Consider the following 20,443-nt stretch of genomic DNA (forward strand, 5'->3'; position numbering starts at 1 on the left):
TTTGGGGTCACTCTATTAAAGGTCAAGGCCACAGGGGCCTGAACATTGAAAACCATTTCCAATCAATAACTTGAGAACCTCTCAACCCAGAATGTTGAAACTTCGTAGGATGATTGTTCATACAGAGTAAATGACCCCTATTGTTTTTGGGGTCACTCCGTTAAAGGTCAAGGTCACAGGGGCCTGAACATTGATAACCAGTTCCGATCAATAACTTGAGAACCACTTGACCCAGAATGTTGAAACTTCATAGGATGATTGAACATGCAGAGTAGATGACCCCTATTGATTTTGGAGTCAGTCAATTAAAGGTCAAGGTCACAGGGGCCTGTTCATGTAAAATCATTTTTTGGAAATAACTTGAGAACCACTTGACCTACAATGTTGAAACTTAATAGGATGATTGGACATTCAGAGTAGATGACCCCTATTTATTTTGAGGTCACTTGATCAAAGGTCAAGGTCACAGGAGCCTGAACAGTGACTTGAGAACCACTAGGCCCAGAGTGTTGAAATTTAGCGGGATGACTGGACATGCCAAGTAGATGATCCCTGTTGCAGCCAACCATCAGTGTCTCTTTGACTTTCGCTCCTGACCCCTATTGACTTCTTGCCTATAGGACTTTGCATTTGGGGAGACATGCGCTTTTTTACAAAAGCATTTTCTAGTTTTGAATGTGAGAGGAGTATCATAGGTAAAGCAGCCAGATAAACTATTGCTGTAAGCCTAAAACTAAAATGAAATTTCATTTCTATTCTTTTTTTTTATGTACAAATAAAAAAAATATTTTGTAAAATCCTATTTTAATATTCAGCATTTCAACTAATATAGAGTTATTAAGGAGATTTCTGCAACTTGCTTATGGTAATATCATTTTACATTTCTTGCAAAATTGCCAAGTGAACTGTTTTATTTTTAGGTCAGTAAAGGATCTAGCCCGACTCAGTTTACAGGATCCTATGTATGTGTCAGTACATGAGAATGCTACTGAAAGTACACCAGCACAGTTAGGACAGGTTTTGAATTTTTACCTTTTAGACAATACTTAGAATGCTCATTTGTTATTTTATCACACAACCTCTTGGTTTGCGTCCCTCATGGGTTATCTTGTGAGAAAGTCAACAGGCTTGAGGAAAGTTGGTGGTTTCTTTCTCCACCATTAATGCTTGTAAGTAGTCATATGACCTTAATTATGTTAGTGTTACTAATAACCCAACAAAACAATTTATCATCCGACCTTGATTCTAGTTCCTGATTCTTCATCTGTCTTATGGTGTCAGGTTGATGAAATATGTTTGATACATACACTTCTTTCAAGGTTATACACCCAGATTCTATTAATTATTGGGTTTGTTAGTCCTATTTATAATACTGCCCCCACATATTTCCGTGGAGGGTCACTAACAAACCCTATAATTGATTTATTTATTGATCACATATTTTTAGCCAAGAACAACATGAAAATCTACTGACCCTTCATAGAAATATAGGGGGGTCACCACGTGACCACCTTTTATCCATTGAAAATATAGGAATCTTATGGGAGGTAAAACAAAAGAAAGTATATGGGGGCTATATTGGAGTCACATGTATCTGGTCACTTATTCCGTCCATACAACCAGCTTACTCCATACAACCAGCTTGTTCCATACAACCAGCTTGTAACCAGCTTGCTCCATACAACCAGCTTGTTCCATACAACCAGCTTGCTCCATACAACCAGCTTGTTCCATACAACCAGCTTGTTCCATACAACCAGCTTGCTCCATACAACCAGCTTGTTCCATATATTCTCAACAGTTTTCTTAAAACTAGCATCAGTTATTTACCCAGTGTTAGAAATAAGGATACATTAACCACTTACCCCTGAAGGTCAGAAATCAGCAGGGCGACACGAGGAGCTAACAAGGTTGCCCAGTGAGCAACTTCATTATTTAGAATCATTTACTGTTGAAAATCTGTTATTTAATTGACACCTCATTTGTATAGAATGTATTGGAAATATGTTTGAATGTTTATAACTTCACAATTCTAAGCAATTTGTATAATATTTATCTGAGCAAGTTGTAGTCTGTGTGGGCAAATAAACAATGTAACTTAAATTCAGATCCGTACCATATCTTCTAAACCACTGGAAGGATTTTTAAAAAGCTATGGTCAGTTGTTACCTTCATCAATATGCAAAATGCACATCCAAGGTGACTAGGTCCAAGGTCAAGGTATCACTTCAAGGTCAAAAACCATGACTACAACATTCATGGTGAAATGGTATATTTGGCATACTGGCTCTCATATAGTTATTTTTAGCTCGACTGTTCGAAGAATAGGGGAGCTATCCTACTCGCCCCCGGCATTGGCGTGAGCATTAGCGTGAGCGTCACACAAATGTTAATGTTTGTGTACCACTCCAGATATTTTCAAAGTCCATTGACATATTGCTTTCATATTTTGCATACTTGTTTACCATCATGACCCCAGTCTGTGAAAAGGAGGAGGCAACTCTATCAAGCATTTTGACAGAATTATAGCCCCTTTTCGACTTAGAATAAATGTTAAAGTTTGCATATCACCCCAAATATTTTCAAAGTCCATTGAGATATTGCTTTCATAATTTGCATACTTGTTTACCATCATGACCCCAGTCTGTAAAAAGGAGGAGGCAACTCTATCAAGCATTTTGACTGAATTATGGCCCCTTTTCGACTTAGAATATGCTTATTGTAATGTTTAAAGTTTTACTCATTGCTTATATTATACTATCAAGCACTGAGAATAGTCGAGCGCACTGTCCACTGACAGCTCTTGTTTGTAAGCCCCATTCTGCGTTCTAGTATTGTTGCTTTCAAATGTTATTCTGATATCTTATAGATTGGCATAATAAATGGTAGAGAGATCTGAAGCTAAGAGTAGTTTTGTTTTCATTCTTTCAGAATTATGTTGTGTGTGAACTGCATGACAAACTCAACTTGCTGTGGTCATTTCTTAAAAATCACCTCAAGTCAAAGATACTGGTATTCCTTACAAGTTGCAAACAGGTAACAACGTCATAGGATTTCAAGATGCTTACATGTAGAAAACAGTGTTTTAAAATCTGTATGTAGCAATCTAATGAACATATGCTGTAAAACTGTCCAAAACTGGATCACAATTTTATGAAAGACATTGTGTCTGAAATCATGCGTCATACACAGCTGATTCATGTGGGGAAGTTGGCAGTTACTTGCAGAGTTTAGGTTTGTACTGGTAGTGGTTAGGTTAACTGCCCACAGTTATGTAACTTAAATACTATTGAAAACTGGTGCTAAACCCAAACAAAAAAAAAACATAACTTTTATCTTTCTCAGGAATCTTGTAGATAAGTTATAGCTCTTTCCATGTTATTTTATGGCAAAAAAATATGGTTATTATTTCATTCATACCATAGCTTGAAGGAATTTGAAAGTTTATTGGATTTTACAAAAATAAAAAGAATCTGGTCTCGCGGATATCAGTTCTTGTTTTCCTTGTATGTAGTCTTGAATAAGTTTCAATCTTTACATCACATTTAACTTTTTTAAATTTTTGGTAAACTACATGTAATTTTTCTTACGTTTCCTTATAGTTAATGGTATAATGGTAGTGATTGTGTGTCAACTATTTATTGATTACCCCCCGGTAATCTTCCTACAAAATTGTTTTGTCATGAACAGGTGAAGTATATACATGAGGCAATGCGTCATTTAAAGCCTGGAATCCCGATATTTGCACTACATGGGGGTATGCCCCAACTGCGACGTGTGGAAGTCTATAATCAGTTCATGTGGAAACAGAGGGTCTGTCTGTTTGCTACTGATATAGCAGCCAGAGGGCTTGGTAATATGCTAATGATTTTCTTTCTAATACAGTGTGGAGAAATGTTGATGTAACAATACTCTGTTAGTTTAATTTTATTTGTTTTCACAAAATAATTTTTATATGGTAGTGTAGCATGTTGTTTCCTGTTTTCGAAAAATGTTTGGATGCTTGGGCATTTATCTACAATGTCATATAAGTTTAAGACATGAAATGTTTTTGAAAAATGAATTTCAGATTCAAAATTTGAATTTTTTCCATGCAACTAACACTAACAGTATTTCAGGTTAGTACATGTACATATATGAGAGTACAGCCACAGTACTTACATACATATTGGACCTTTAATACTTCAAACAGACTCTCAGTCACACAAAACCTGGCTTTATTCCAGTCACTGAATAATTCTGTTGCTCACATTAAATTTATTCAGTTTCAAATACAACTTTTTAAGTAAAAGTGTGCTGTAAAATTTAGATCTCCTTGGAATCCATTATGATAAATTACACAGACCGAAGGCATCCAATTTTATTATTAACCTTTTGACAGTATCCTTTAGTTTTTGAAAATAAAAATGTCTAATTTTAGAAGATTTTATGATTGCAGTCAGATCCCAATATGCTAATAAAAGTTCTATGTATTTTACTTTTAAACTTCGAACTTCACTACATACTGTGAAATCATTAATATTCGTCATATGAGTCAATCCACGAAATTTAATCCCAACTGTGACAGGAAAGGCCGTACCGGCGACAGTAACCATCAGAACAAATCAACACCCTTTACAATATTTACAAATTTATTTACAAAAGATGATTATTAACAATGAATAGATATGAAAAGAAAAAAAAACTGATTATAAGAAAGAAAAAAAAAAAAAAAAAAAAAAAAAAGAAAGTTCAGTATCTCTAGATACAAAAGTTCTTATAGTTCCATTCTAATCTGACGCGACACAGTTCTTTAATTCAATTGTGAACTTTAAGTAGCACAAACAAAACAGATCTCTAAATTCAGTCCCTTTAAACTGTGAATACGTTGATTCCGTATTGGCTCCCTATGGTGGTAGGTGATTGCATCCCTGAGCTGACTTCAGAGGATAACAAAAATCATCGTCTTTGCGGTTTACGGCAGAACCATGGGACGAAAGCTCTGCGCTGGGAATATCACATCCAGGCGAGTGAAGACAAGTGAACCTCGGGCATTGTACTTCCGGGTTATGACATCACCAGGTAAAATCGTCTGGCGGAAGAAGCTAAAATATATAACATATGGTAAGCACCATAGCAAAACAAATAAGTCTGGGCATAAAACTGCTCCTTTGGGTACACCATACCTCCGTAGGCTCCCATAAATAATACGTGCTACTTATACAAAACATGTGCTACTAAGTTCAAACGTCACATGATTAAAATACGTCACTTATTACTTCCATTATTACAAAGATTACTTACTTAAAAGACTAAAGTTAAAGTATGAAAAAGATATGAAAAGTATATGATGAAACATTATAGTAATGGAAATGATAAACTGCAGCCATTATTTACAACTACAAATTAACAAAATTCAATGTAAATCAAACGTTATATGAGAGTTGGCATCCATATAATATCTAATGCCGTACACTACAACGGACATTAATTAGATGTGCTATAGACTGGCACACAATTACAAATTACAATAATATATACATACATGGTATTAGACTTGCCATATAGATTTATACATAACAATACAATGCAGTAATGGCGTTCCATAATTAACAAAATGTTTGACATAAGTTTTTGAAACAGTGCTTTACAATTATCATGTTACAAATTTCAGTACAAATTTAACATCTTATATAAATGAAACATTTTAGATTCCTCTTTCGAAATAATTTACAAAAGTCTGAAAAATTTAATAAATTATCCTGACATACCGAAACTAGCCAAAATCATGTGCCAAAAAGTAAATGTTACAGAATTCTGTAGAATGAACAAAAATTTACCAAATAAAAAATCGTAATGCAAAAATCATACAAAAATCTAACAAATAAATTTCTTACCTCGATCGAGCATAAATTTCTAGCAAGAAAATAATTCAGACATAGATTCGTCTATAAAGTCGTAAGGTGGTGTGCGCAAGGCATATCTAGTCCAGTCTATTTAAAGGATAATGTCCCGCCAAATACTAAATTTCATGGGATTCACGGCTAAGCCTTGGACTCCGACTATTGTCATTTTCACGGGATTCACGATATAGCCGGGGAATCTAACTACTTTGGCGCGAATTTAAATTGACAATTTGAGGCCCATTATAGTGGTTTTGGGGATAAAAACATAAATTACTGTAGTTTATAAAATATCAACTTTCTTATTACTGAACAGAATTTAATGAAATTTACATGGAAATTTAAGTTATGAAATACAGAAAAACATGAGAGGTATTTCATGCGTGAAATCTGACATTTACCTCAATAACTCAAAAATTTACGAAAAGATGATGCAATACCTGCATTGACACTACAGATAAAATAAGGCCCGTATGTCAATTTGTGACACCAACGAACAAGTAAAATTCCCATTCATTTTATGTTCAAAAGTTGAAATCCACGAATTCACATCCCCACAAAATTGACGTTTTGACCGAAACCACGAAATTTCATGCCCACGAAATTAAATGATTTCACAGTAAGTCGAAAGCAACAGCAGTTTTTGAAGATACACAAAGATTTTATGCCAGCAAAGATAAATGACCAGACCTTCACCAACTTTCCAACTGTATTTTAGACTTTCCTGCTGTGAATTGGGTTGTCCAGTTAGACTGTCCTGAGGATGCCAACACGTACATACATCGTGCTGGTCGTACAGCGAGGTACGAGAAGGATGGAGAGTCATTGCTCGTGTTGTTGCCATCAGAGGAAGAAAATATGATTAAACAGTTGTCAGATAAGAAGATACCTATCGAAAAAATCAGGTAGATTTTATTTCATACAATGTCATTTTATTTGGCTTTTTTTTGTAAAAAAGTCTTTCTTTTAGTCAGTAGATGTTTTTTTTACTAAAATTGACACAAATATTTTGTGGAAAAAAAATATCAAACACAGCTATCACCACAGAGAGGGGTCCTAATACCCAGTTTGATTGTATAATGTAGTAAAGTCTATTTATTGAAATATTGTTCTTTGTGTAACAATTAACCTCCACTGTGTAATAAAACTAATGTCCACTGTGTACCAATAATGTCCTCTGTGTACAAATAATGTCCTCTGTGTACCAATAATGTCCTCTGTGTACCAAAAATGTCCTCTGTGTACCAATAATGTCCTCTGTGAAATGAAACTGATGTCCTATATATGCAACAAAATAAATGTCCCCTGTGTCATGAAATAATGTTCTCTGTGTAATAAAATGAATGTCCACTGTGTTTTAAATAATTGTCCATTTTGTAATTAAACAGTCTCTGTGTAATGAACATGATGAAATAATGTCCAGTGTAATGAAATAAATGTTTGCTGTGTAATTGTTCACTCTGAATGATTGTAATATTTAATGAATTGACATCCATAGCATAGTAAAAAAACTACCTAGAATAAGTTTTCTTGATATGAAATTTCCAGATTTTGTAATTTCAAATAGCATCTAACAGGAATTTATGAATGACATTTGATTTCATGCATGTTTCAGAGTGAATCAACAGAAGTTGTACAGTATTCAACCAAAATTGGAGGCAAATTGTGCTGCAGATCAGGAACTTAAGGCATCTGCTCAAAGGGTAGGTTATGTTTGGAACTTTACTGTGCTCTCCACCTGATCCCTAACTAGGATTTTCTTTGAAATATCGCTTTCTTTTGCAAGATTTAGAAATAAAGTACACATTTTTCTAAAGGTCTCCAAGGATTGTGGTAGGATCCTTTTGAACTTTTAAGATATCTTTAACAATTGTATGGTCAAAAATATAAATTTTCACGCTGTAACAATCTGGAAAAATCACAATTTCAAAAAGAAGAAAATCAGAAATTTTACCAAAGTTTTGCATGGAAATGTTGTTATGCTAATTTAGACCTTTTGAAAATTTTAAAACAATCCATTCACAAGTAAGGTAAAGTTAAAATTGATTTTTTGAAAAAAGAATGGGATCAAAACTGGCTGCAATTTAGAATGATTTTAATTTAAAGGGTATTGACTGATGTTTAAAGAGAAATCAGGGGAAAACCTTGTTGTAGAAAAGATCTGTCAAACGTTAACATCCTGATCTTTGTCTGTGTTTAAGTGCTTTTTTTCTTATGGATGAATGCTTGGACTTAGACATGTTTTTAGTATGTGTGGCATGTGATCAGGTTATAAATTAGATATGAGAAAGTTTGCCAAAATGTTAAATGTTCATTTTAAGTCTTCAAAATTTGAAGTAATTCTAGTTGTCTTTACAAACAGTTGCTGTCCAATCGGTCCACGGCAACTTGTAAAAACAGTATACTTTTCAAGGAAATTTGAGCAGCCAGCCAAGGGAGCAACAAAATCTCAAGTTTCAGGTTTTCAAGTTTATTCCACTAATTCTCAGTTTGTATACATACAAATCTGGATGTCTGCTTTATTAGGACAAGTTAAAATTAGAAAAAGAAATTCTGTTTGGGAAGTTAGTTGAATGGCTGCTTAAGGCAATTGGGTGTTTAATTTTAATACAAGTGGCCTTTAAGGCAGGTTCACCTGTATTTATATATACATGTATGTATTATTTACGACAATTATTGTTTTTCTTCAGGCATTTGTGACATATTTACGGTCTGTATTCCTGATGAAAAACAAGAAAGTATTTGATGTGCATGCCCTTGATATTGAAAAATATGCAAGGTAGGTATGGCAGGTTTATCGTGTAATCTTATGCCCCCATCCCCCACCCAAACTGAGTAATCCCACAATTTTATCCATATGTTGGTGTGTTAGCCTGTCTGAAACACCCCATGTCTCAGCTATAGCTTCTATACAATTCAAGGGATACTGAAGAAACTTTACACAAGTATGAAGAGCATGATAAGAAGTTTTGCCACATACAAGGGATGTCTGTGCCCCCAAGGTCCGCAAGGACCCAAACACACATGCAGGGACATTGACTGTTCAAGACATTTTTATGCCCCCACCATAAAATGGGGGGTGGGGGGCATATAGTGTTACCCCAGTCCGTGTGTGTCTTTGTGTGTTCGGGAAAGGGTGATGTTCGTGTCCGGTCCATAACCTTGACATGCATGGGCTGATTTCAAAATAATTTGACACAAATAATAAGCATGGATAGATGGTGTGTCATGCGCAAAACCAGGTCCCTAGCTCAAAGGTCAAGGTCACAGTCCTTGGTTGAACTTAGCCAATTTTCACTACATACATGTATATAGTGATAATGTGGTCTTCGTGTCCAGTCCATAACTTTGACATGCATGATCCGATTTCAAAATAATTTGACACAAATAATAAGCATGGATAGATGATGTGTCATGCGCAACAACCTAAGTCCAAGGTCAAGGTCGCACTTAAAGGCCAAAGGTCACATACAAGAATGACTTTATCTTGAGCATTTCTGCTTCATGCATGGAGGGATTTTGATGTAAGTTGGCTCAGTTGTACACCCTCATGAGACAGAATGTCATGCACAAGAACCAGGTCCCTTGTTTAGAATTACTTCCCTTTGTTGTTACTATTAATAGCTTATATTGTAACTTTTTTATTACTGGTCGTAGGGAAAAAACAAGACCACTTTTCTGTAGTACAACATGCATGTTACATCGAATTTTGAGAAGTATTTTAACCTATCTCTACCTGGTAAGGATTTTTTTGTGGACTTTTTTTTTAAGATTAACTTCCCTTAGTTGTTACTATAAATAATTTATGCCTGTGACCTTTCTCATGTTGCGGGGGCATCCATGTCTGTGAAACATTTCTAGTTTGCTTATATAATTAGTAAGAGAACAAGAGCTGTTGTTTGGATATATGCTTGTATAATAGTACTGGAATCAGTGGTATTTCTATTTACTTGCTTTTTTCATTTTTTTTACACAGAATATTTTCCCTTGAGCTGTTACAGAATAGACATATTAATGATTCACTGGGTATACTTGCTTAAGACCAAAGTTGTTTTCACATGTAGAAAAAAAAAACTAATAACGAATATATATTACAGAAAAAAACAAGATTATAATGTGTTTTATTTTAGCATTTATACCTTTTGTCATGTTTTGCTTACTTTGTATGTTTAAATACATTGTACAAGAAAAATATTGTAAATGAGGTCACTTCGGCACGCTTTTGAGAATTCAGAACAAGGGAAAATTTTCAGGTACATGTATCAATATAACAATGGGAGATTAGTTATTTCGTCTTTCTGAAACTTTCAGCCTCTATGATTTCACCTCCACTTGAATTATACAAGGAAACAATTTTGATTTGATGTATATACTTTCCCTGTGATATTTCCTACTGTAAAATATCCAAACTTTATTCACTTATATTTACAGATCATTAGGACTAGCCATTGCACCAAAAGTAAGATTTTTGAAAAAAGATCAGAAGAGAAAAGAGGAAATGGAATCTAAGAAAACAAAACCTGCAGTGGATTTATCAAAACTTAAGAAACAGGAATCTAGTAGTGATGATAGTGATAGTGGTAATTCAAGTGATAGTGGTGATAGTGATAGTGATGATGATGATGATGATGATGAAAATGAAAACAACAATAGTGATGATGACAGCAGTGGTAATGACAGTAAGACAGGTTACAAAAGTGATGATGAACTATCTAGCAATACAGAAAAGGAAGATTTATATACAAAATCACCAGAGACTTCAGCAGTAGCAAAATCAGAAGTAGTATTAAAATCTGAGAAAGAAAGAACTAAAACAGACAAGTCGAAAAAGGTTGAGGAAAGTACAAAGCTTAAAGAAAATTCAAAACCGTCTAAAGTGAAAGGAAATTTGCCAAATAATGATAAAGATTCATCTAGTTCAGAAAGTGAAAATTCTGATGGTGATAATTCTGATAGCGAAGACGATGAAAATATGGAAGAATCTGATGAAAGTTCTGACAGTGAAGATTCTGGTGAGGAAAGTGATGATGAAAATGAGAGTGAAGCCATATCAGAACTGGAAGATAAAAGGAAGAAAAAGATTGACATGGATATAGATTTTCAGTTTAATGTTGATGAAATGGAGGATGATGAACTGTTTAAAGTGAAAAGAAATGTTGATATAGATGATGTGCTAGGTGACAAGGTTTGTAAATATCATTTTCATATCTTGATAGTGGTGATTTGGAAGGGATCTTTTATAAAAATAAAATACATGATAAAATACATTTGGTTTTAATGTGAACTTCACCTAAACACCATTTTGAGAGTTGCTTAAACTAAAAGCATGGGTTTGTCAATAGTGTCTGATGGCATTTTGTCATATCCTTTCATAAGTGAGTAATGCCAGTAAACAACAACGGCTGGAAGTATGAAAACAAAAATAAGTTAAGACAACATGATTTTGGTGTTTATCTAAAGAATAGGCATTTTAAAGGTTAGTACTAGATCTATAAACGAGTTTTTTTTGATAGGTAAAACTTCTGTTTTGTGAAACAACTTTGTAATTTTGTGTGAATCTCTTTGTTTCATTTTTAAATGATATGACAGTGTTCAGGTAATTATTGCTACATATGAATATAACATTTTCAAATGATCTGACAGTGATCTGGTAGATATAGCTGCATATTTAAAATGAAAAAATAAAGGAATGCAGTATGGAACAGTCTGTAGCAAAAACACAACTGTGGTCAAAAGTTGGTTAGTGCAAATAAAACTTCTTAACACATGTAACATTAACAAAAGGCACAAAATGATAAGGCTTAAAAAAGTATTGCTTGTTTCCGGTATCCCGACCTACCCTAAATTTTTGGCCCGACCCTAAAATGTTTTTATGGCCTTGAAGAATTTTTTTTTTTTTCAATTTAACAAAAAGTTGCAAAACTTCATTTTTTTAGCTCACCTGTCACAAAGTGACAAGGTGAGCTTTTGTGATCGCGCAGTGTCCGTCGTCCATCAGTCCGTGCGTCCGTAAACTTTTGCTTGTGACCACTCTAGAGGTCACATTTTTTGTGGGATCTTTATGAAAGTTGGTCAGAATGTTTATCTTGATGATATCTAGGTCAAGTTCGAAACTGGGTCACGTGCCGTCAAAAACTAGGTCAGTAGGTCTAAAAATAGAAAAACCTTGTGACCTCTCTAGAGGCCATATATTACACAAGATCTTCATGAAAATTGGTCAGAATGATCACCTTGATGATATCTAGGTCAAGTTCAAAACTGGGTCACGTGCCATCAAAAACTAGAACAGTAGGTCAAATAATAGAAAAGCCTTGTGACCTCTCTAAAGGCCATATTTTTCATGGGATCTGTATGAAAGTTGGTCTGAATGTTTATCTTGATGATATCTAGGTCAAGTTTGAAACTGGGTCACGTGCTGACAAAAACTAGGTCAGTAGGTCTAAAAATAGAAAAACCTTGTGACCTCTCTAGAGGCCATATATTTCACAAGATCTTCATGAACATTGGTCAGAATGTTCACCTTGATGATATCTAGGTCAAGTTTGGAACTGGGTCACGTGCCATCAAAAACTAGGTCAGTAGGTCTAAAAATAGAAAAACCTTGTGACCTCTCTAGAGGCCATATATTTCACAAGATCTTCATGAAAATTGGTCAGAATGATCACCTTGATGATATCTAGGTCAAGTTCGAAAGTGGGTCACGTGCCATCTAAAACTAGGTCAGTAGGTCAAATAATAGAAAAACCTTGTGACCTCTCTAGAGGCCATATTTTTCATGGGATCTGTATGAAAGTTGGTCTGAATGTTCATCTTGATGATATCTAGGTCAAGTTCGAAAGTGGGTCACGTGCCATCTAAAACTAGGTCAGTAGGTCAAATAATAGAAAAACCTTATGACCTCTCTAGAGGCCATATTTTTCATGGGATCTGTATGAAAGTTGGTCTGAATGTTCATCTTGATGATGTCTAGGTCAAGTTCGAAAGTGGGTCACATGCCATCAAAAACTAGGTCAGTAGGTCAAATAATAGAAAAACCTTGTAACCTCTCTAAAGGCCATATATTTCATGGGATCTATATGAAAATTGGTCTGAATGTTCATCTTGATGATATCTAGGTCAAGTTCGAAACAGGGTCATGTGCGATCAAAAACTAGGTCAGTAGGTCTAAAAATAGAAAAACCTTGTGACCTCTCTAGAGGCCATACTTGTGAATGGATCTCCATAAAAATTGGTCAGAATGTTCACCTTGATGATATCTAGGTCAATTTTGAAAGTGGGTCACATGCCATCAAAAAGTAGGTCAGTAGGTCAAATAATGAAAAAACGTTGTGACCTCTGTAGAGGCCATATTTTTCATGGGATCTGTATGAAAGTCGGTCTGAATGTTGATCTTGATGATATATAGGTCAAGTTTGAAACAGGGTCAACTGCGATCAAAAACTAGGTCAGTAGGTCTTGAAATAGAAAAACCTTGTGACCTCTCTAGAGGCCATACCCTTGAATGGATCTTCATGAAAAATGGTCAGAATGTTCACCTTGATGATATCTAGGTCAAGTTTGAAATGGGTCACGTGCCTTAAAAAACTAGGTCAGTAGGTCAAATAATAAAAAAACCTTGTGATCTCTCTAGAGGCCATACTTTTCATGGGATCTGTATGAAAGTTGGTCTGAATGTTCATCTTGATGATATCAGGTCAAGTTTGAAATTGGGTCAACTGCGGTCAAAAACTAGGTCAGTAGGTCTAAAATTATTAGAATCTTTTGACCTCTCTAGAGGCCATATTTTTCAATAGATCTTCATAAAAAGTGATCTGAATGTTCACCTTGATGATATCTAGGTCAGTTTAGAAACTGGGTCATGTGCAGTCAAAAACTAGGCCAGTAGGTATAAAAATAGGAAAACCTTGTGACCTCTCTAGAGGCCATATTTTTCACGAGATCTTCATGAAAATTAGTGAGAATGTTCACCTTGATGATATCTAGATAAAGTTCAAAACAGGGTCACGTACCTTCGAAAACTAGGTCAATAGGTCAAATAATAGAAAAACCTTCTGACCTCTCTAGAGACCATATTTTTCAATGGATCTTCATGAAAATTAGTCAGCATTTTTATCTTGATAATATCTAGGTTCAAGTTGGGTCACATGAGCTCAAAAACTAGGTCACTATGTCAAATAATAGAAAAAACAACGTCATACTCAAAACTGGGTCATGTGGGAAGAGGTGAGCGATTCAGGACCATCATGGTCCTCTTGTTTGCTTTAAACATGGTCAGTGATGTTAGAAATCAACTTACTGATGCTCTAAAAGCATTACCCCCTTATTTGTATTCATTTTTTGACTCAAAAATAATTTTCGAAAAGTCTCACTTATTAAAAAAAATTCCCCCAAAAAAACATTTTCTGACCTACATACCCTTATTTTTTTGAGCATGTTACATGAAACAAAGATATTTTTTTAGGCCTAATCGTAGAAATATTAACACCTAGTGTATTTGTGTAGTACTGATGTTTGTCAGTGAGTTGTATTAAATAATTGTGCAATTTTCAGGTCATGGAGACAGAACCAGAGGAAAGTAAATCAAAAAAGAGAAGAAAAGCTCTGAAACAGAACAAGGAACTACAGGCATTAAAACTTTGGAGGAAAAATATCAAGGTCAACACCAAGGTCACATTTGATGAAGAAGGCCAGGTAATATAAGACATAAATGTTTTGATAATCTATCATTATGATCCTCGAGGGATATTTCATTATGGTCCAAAGCAGCGTCAAAGAAAGGGTATTATTTTGTTTGAGTGCAAGACTGTAGATTGTGGTTAAGCTGGCTGACTGCAAAAATTTTGCACCGCACAGCTTTGGATTGGAAACTTGCAAGGGGCATAACATTTTTTCAGGAGAGAAAGCAATACAACTGACTAACATATGGGTGGTGGTTCTTCCCTGGTGCCTGCCTGTGTCTGAAATAATGCCGGGAGTGGCACCTGTGGTCTTCCTTAACCAAAGCTGGAAAGTTGTCATACTAGTTACCTAAAAATTGTAGGAGCAGGGCAGAAGCTTAAGCACTGCCCTATTGCCTGTGGCAAGAAAAAAAAGTGTGGGGAGGCAAAAAGTCAGCTCAGTTACCAGTCGGGAAAGTGAAATATATTAAAGATCTCAAGAAATACTACTCAGAAAATCATGTACTACTGTATTTATTGCTATGCTGTATTGCAATATCTCATGACATACTATGTTACTTTCGGGGAACCAAAGATTTAGTTCAGGCAAGTAAAAAAACTAGTTTGAAGTTTCCCTATTGGCAAGTGCTGTACAAAGTTAAAGTCAAGCCCTGAGCAGTGACTTAAAACAAACATAACAAGACAAACATAGATACAATAATCTGCTTACTTGATACATGTATATAAACTGACCACAACTTTATTGATTGTTAAAAAAGTTTTTATATAGAGATGTCACAGTCCACTGTATTTTTATAAAGAGAACGGTAACTGATTACTAACAGCTTGAAGTGTTTTCTCCTGGTATTTTTGTATTAGGCTACAGAACTTTATTTCCATTGGAGCTGAAGTTGAAAATTAATGAAGATTTCACTGGCACACTTGCTAATAATTTAAAAGAAAAATATTCACCAAAAATTGAATGGTGACAGTTATTATATTCCTGTTGTTTAAATAAAACAGAATATTTCCAACAGTAATAAAACCAGATCCTGCTTTATTCTGTTCACCAAGGGTCCTCCTTGGCCGAGTGGTTAAGGTCTCTGACTTCAAATCACTTGTCCCTCACCGATCTAGGTTTGAGCCTCACTCGGAGCATTGAATTCTTCATGTGAGGAAGCCATCCAGCTGGCTTACGGAAGATCGGTGGTTCTGCCCAGGTGCCGGTCGTGATGAAATAATGCACAGAGGGGCACCTGGTGTCTTCCTCCACCATTAAAGCTGGAAAGCGCTATATGAACTATAATTGTGTCGATGCAACTTTAAACCCAACAAAATAAATAAATAAATGTTCACCAAACTAATGAGGATTGTTGATACATTTATCTTAATTTGAGTACCTTGATTGCATATTCAAAGGTTGAAGTAGACCCTCATAAAACTCCTCAAGTTGATTTGGATATAGAGAGACCAGACAATATTGGTGGTATAGACATAGAGAAAGCAAGAGAAAGAATGCAAGCAGAGGATGCAATAGACAAACAGATCTACAGAGAGAAGATAAAACAGAAACACAGAGTAAGTTAAAACATAATTATGCATTTAAAATAGAGTTAGATATAGATGGGCCAGTTGCTGTTTGAGGTAAAGTCTTGGAGAAGGCAAGGGAAAGAATTCTAGCAGAGGATGAAATAGACAAACAGATCTTTATAAAGAAAATAAACAGAAGTGTAGAATAAGATAAAGGATTTATATTTAGACTAATGGGGACAGTTGATGATCTTGATAAAGATATAGATAAAGTTAGGGAGAGGATGAAATAGATAAACATGAAATAGATGTGTAGAGTGAGTTTTTATGCCGAAATTAGATTAAGAAACAGAGAAACCTGAAATTATAGGTGTTATACCTGGGTTTTAATAGACAAAGATGGCAGGGGAAGGAATAAAAGTTTGAATGAGATACATATGTGTAGAAAGAAAAGAAGTATTTTTGGATATATTTTAGAGGAAGATATCAGAATGCAAGGGAAAAGTTAAATAAAGTTAAAGTGAATATAAGATGAAACAAATGGATTACGATTCTTTCTATGCATTTGTGACTGGTGCTAAAGCTTGTTTGTGTCTATGCATGGGTAATGCTTTCTATGTTAGATGCAAAAATTCTGTCATTGTATTGACTATATAATTAAGCTGTGTTTGCATTAGAATTAACAATTTGAAAGTGTGAAGTTCAAATTTGCAATGCATATCTATTCTTGCTTACTGCTAAATGAAAATGATTACAATTTAAATATTATAAATGCCTCTTGTCAAGGGGGATTGACCAAATATATGTACTCGGCTAACTGTTGTGAATATCTCTTGTAAAGACCAATCTAGGTAGTGAATACCAAATACACATCTTGAGAATCCAGATGATAAAATTCAGAGGCCTCTGTAGCCTATGGATTGAGGCTACTGACTTTGAATAACCTCTCACAGGTTTGGGTTCTAAAGCTGGCTCGAGTTCTTTTAGTGGGAAAGCCATCCAGCTGGCTTACAGAAGTTCAGTGGTTTTTACCAGGTGCCTGACAATCCCTAAAAAAATGCTCTGAGGGTCTTCCTCCACCATCAAAAGCTGAAACATCACCATATGACCTAAATTGTGTTGGTCTGACTCTAAGCTCAACAAAAAAAAGTATAAAATTCAGTAACTAAACTTTTAAAGAATGAGTTTGTGCTTGTGTTGTAGGAGCAACGATTGAAGAGAAAAGAGGAAAACAGGGCTCAGAAACAGAGAGGAAATAAAAAAGAAGATGAGGTTGGTATTCTTTAAACATTTTTATCATACCCCTGCAAATGAAGTTTAAGGTAGTGGGTGCAGGCGTAACCTACCATTATGAATGAAGGAAAATAAATCATTGGAGATAAAATATTTGTTGACTTGTAAACCAGTCTAAATGATGTAAATAATATCTATTATGGAAGAAACGATTAGAGGTGATGGTTTGATATCTATTGGATACAAAAACAGTACACTTTGGCATATGGGAGCTGTACGACTGTCATATGATTGGTCACTTGAAAAGTACTTGTGGTACCATTTTCTTCCAGTCTTTCAAAGGGATTTAAATTGAAACTTCATCCAGCTGAAAAGCATAGCAAAGTTTAGGGGCCTAATTTTCTCTGAGAAAGAAGTATTGCAGTGCTACTAATAAAATAAAATGATAGCTCTAGTTTGCTTTAAGAATTCTATTTTATGTGTGGTTTTGAATTAGTATACAAAATGTTTTGCCACATTGGTAATATATAACAAAGGGAGTGATATTTTCCTAATACCATTATTCACTTCATATCCACAAGCTGTCACCAATTTCATTGGATAAAACTGTTTAATAAAATAGCATTTTTATTTTATCCAAACATTTTATGTTATTGCAGAAAGTTGTAGTATAATGATTTTGTTATTAAATGGCTCATTTCTCAGACTCAATTTATCCTATGTCCGTTATATGTCCCAGATATCAGTTCATTGTTATATTTTCAGGAGGAGGAGGAAATGGAAGCGAGACTGCCATCTGGAGATGACGATGATGATAGACCAGATCCACTCTCATTTTTACCTGACCCAGATAAAGTGTATGGCAGTGAACAGTCAGAGAGTGATTCTGGTAGTGATGGGTAAGGCTGTGAACTTTAGCATGAAGTGCTCTGGGTGAGCTACTGTGCTTACTCCATCTGTACGCTTTTCTTCAAATGACATCTCCTCTGAAACTATATGGTGGAAGTTGATGAAACTTGGCCTGGATGTTCCTGGAATGGTCAAATTTATTACAAGAATTTTATTTCTTGCAGAACTCTCATTATCATGGCAACAGAAAAGAAAACCTAAATGTTTCTTTTCTGGAGACACTTTCCAAATTTCAAAATAATATGACAGAAATGTTCCCTGGATAACCCTCTACAAAGATTTTTCAGATTGGTTTCCCTATATGTATATAGTGGGAACTTAATAAATCTTGCTTGCCCAATTTAATATTAATTTCACAGAAATGTTTCTTGTTTGACCCTCCACCAACATTGATCAAATTTTTCAGATTTGTTAAAATTGGGAGCTTTAAGAAATTCTTCTTGTCAGAAATTGCTGGTCCGATTTTCAAATGGTTTCATGCAGGTCTTCTTTGGGTGACCAACTATTGAGGTTATTCAAGTTATTCTGATCCATATTAAATATGGCTGCACTTTTCCCTATAGTTATTATAAGAGGAACTTTAAAAACTCTTCTGGCCCTACTTTAAAATAATTTTACAGCAGTGATCCTGAGGTGACTAAGGCTATCTGGAATTTTAAACTATTCGATTTAAAACTCTGTTCCTTGGGTGAACCTCTACCAAATTCCATCTAACCATGTTGATTTGTTGAAAGCATGGCTGCCTGGGGGTGGGGGTAGCTATATGGAAACATTTCAAACTCTTCCTCCATAAAACTCTATACTAGTATTGTAAATCTGGTCGGACAATAACAGAACTACATTAGTATTTTATAGTTTATTCCTCATATCATCATGTCATGAGCTTAGTTGCTCTATGTGTATGAGAAAGTGTTCAAAGATAAGGATAGATTCCAACCAGATGTTGATCCACCCTCATGTATATGGATAATTAATCTCTTCTTTTTTTGCCCACTTATATGCTTTTCATGTCAGCACTAGTTTTAACCTTTAGCCTGCTAAATTTCTAAAATGGACTAGTCCGTCATTCAATTTGGGCAATACCATATTTTATTATATGAAGGGGTGTTCACTGAAAATTTACTGACTGAATAGCGAACAGTGCAGACCATGATCAGCCTGCATGGTCGCAAAGGCAGAATCACTTGCCACCAGCAAGCTAGAGGTTAATTCACTTTTGTTATATTTGGCAGATATGCAGGAATTTGAGGTATTCTCCATTAAGACTTGTTATTAAGGTTTGTCTGTTAAAAATGTTTGCATGGAATTTTCACGAAAACACTAATTTATCTTCATATCTTTTTCTTTTGTAGACCATCTGTATCCAAAAGAGCAAAATTATCCAACCAGTCTAAGAAGGCACAGTCTAAGATGGGACAGTCTAATCAGTCAAGTAGTGAGGAAGGTGATTCTGGTGATTCCGATGACGCTGTTAGTTATTCAGATAACTCAGACTCTGATAATGTTATGGACACTGAACTTACCCTTCAGGATGATGAAGAAATAGCATTGAGATTGTTGCAGGGGAAGTAGCTATCTTAAATGGACCTGGCAGCAGATACCTCAATGACAGTAGCCACTTAGCTGCAGTATAAGGCTCTCACTTAAATGTAATTATTATCAGTTAGGAAGTAGCTGAACAGGAACCAGTCTTCAGAATTATTTATTGAACCAGTCCAAGAGATAACAGTCTAGTATTGCAAAGAAGGTGATAATATCTTTAATCACATATCCCAACTAGAAATTGTGCTAAGAAACTGAAATGAAACCTATGATGAGCATTGGTTTGCTAGAAAATCGGTTGCAAAATATTCAGTTTTAAATGTACTTAATAAATAAACTGGAACAGTAACATTTTCAAATAATGTTTATTAGAAATGTAAAAACACTTTAAAATGATACATATGTCATCATTACATAAAATACAATGGAAAAATCTTTTCTTATACATGAAAATGCATTATCTATAATTCTGTAAAGTTTAGAATAAATGTATGAAGAAAGACTGTAGATTTAAAAGAATTATTAGAAAATACAATATAAAAAAATTACATATGTCAAACAACATTCTTTTTCTATATACAAAAATAAGTGAATACAGTATCATTATTTATACATGCATTAACTATTTGTTAAGAAAAACTCACGTTTTCAAAAATAAAAGATAAATTAAAGAAGGAACTGTCATTTGTT

The 20,443-nt window shown here is 34.7% G+C and overlaps 1 protein-coding gene across 1 annotated transcript in view; it reads left to right on the forward strand.

The window, feature by feature from the left end:
- The window catches only part of LOC123552485 (probable ATP-dependent RNA helicase DDX10), a 29,712-nt gene extending 9,816 nt beyond the window's left edge, over nucleotides 1-19,896 (forward strand). Inside the window, exons 7-18 of the mRNA XM_045342191.2 lie at nucleotides 921-1,017; nucleotides 2,932-3,036; nucleotides 3,691-3,853; nucleotides 6,601-6,787; nucleotides 7,498-7,585; nucleotides 8,573-8,661; nucleotides 10,314-11,067; nucleotides 14,433-14,573; nucleotides 15,959-16,117; nucleotides 17,273-17,341; nucleotides 18,068-18,201; nucleotides 19,564-19,896. Coding sequence (XP_045198126.2) covers nucleotides 921-1,017; nucleotides 2,932-3,036; nucleotides 3,691-3,853; nucleotides 6,601-6,787; nucleotides 7,498-7,585; nucleotides 8,573-8,661; nucleotides 10,314-11,067; nucleotides 14,433-14,573; nucleotides 15,959-16,117; nucleotides 17,273-17,341; nucleotides 18,068-18,201; nucleotides 19,564-19,783 — 2,206 coding nt within the window. The 3' untranslated portion in view covers nucleotides 19,784-19,896. The remainder of the gene's footprint in view (nucleotides 1-920; nucleotides 1,018-2,931; nucleotides 3,037-3,690; nucleotides 3,854-6,600; nucleotides 6,788-7,497; nucleotides 7,586-8,572; nucleotides 8,662-10,313; nucleotides 11,068-14,432; nucleotides 14,574-15,958; nucleotides 16,118-17,272; nucleotides 17,342-18,067; nucleotides 18,202-19,563) is intronic.
- Nucleotides 19,897-20,443: the final 547 nt, after the last annotated feature.

Source organism: Mercenaria mercenaria, chromosome 4 (assembly GCF_021730395.1).
Source record: "Mercenaria mercenaria strain notata chromosome 4, MADL_Memer_1, whole genome shotgun sequence".
Classification (NCBI taxonomy): Eukaryota; Metazoa; Mollusca; class Bivalvia; order Venerida; family Veneridae; genus Mercenaria; species Mercenaria mercenaria.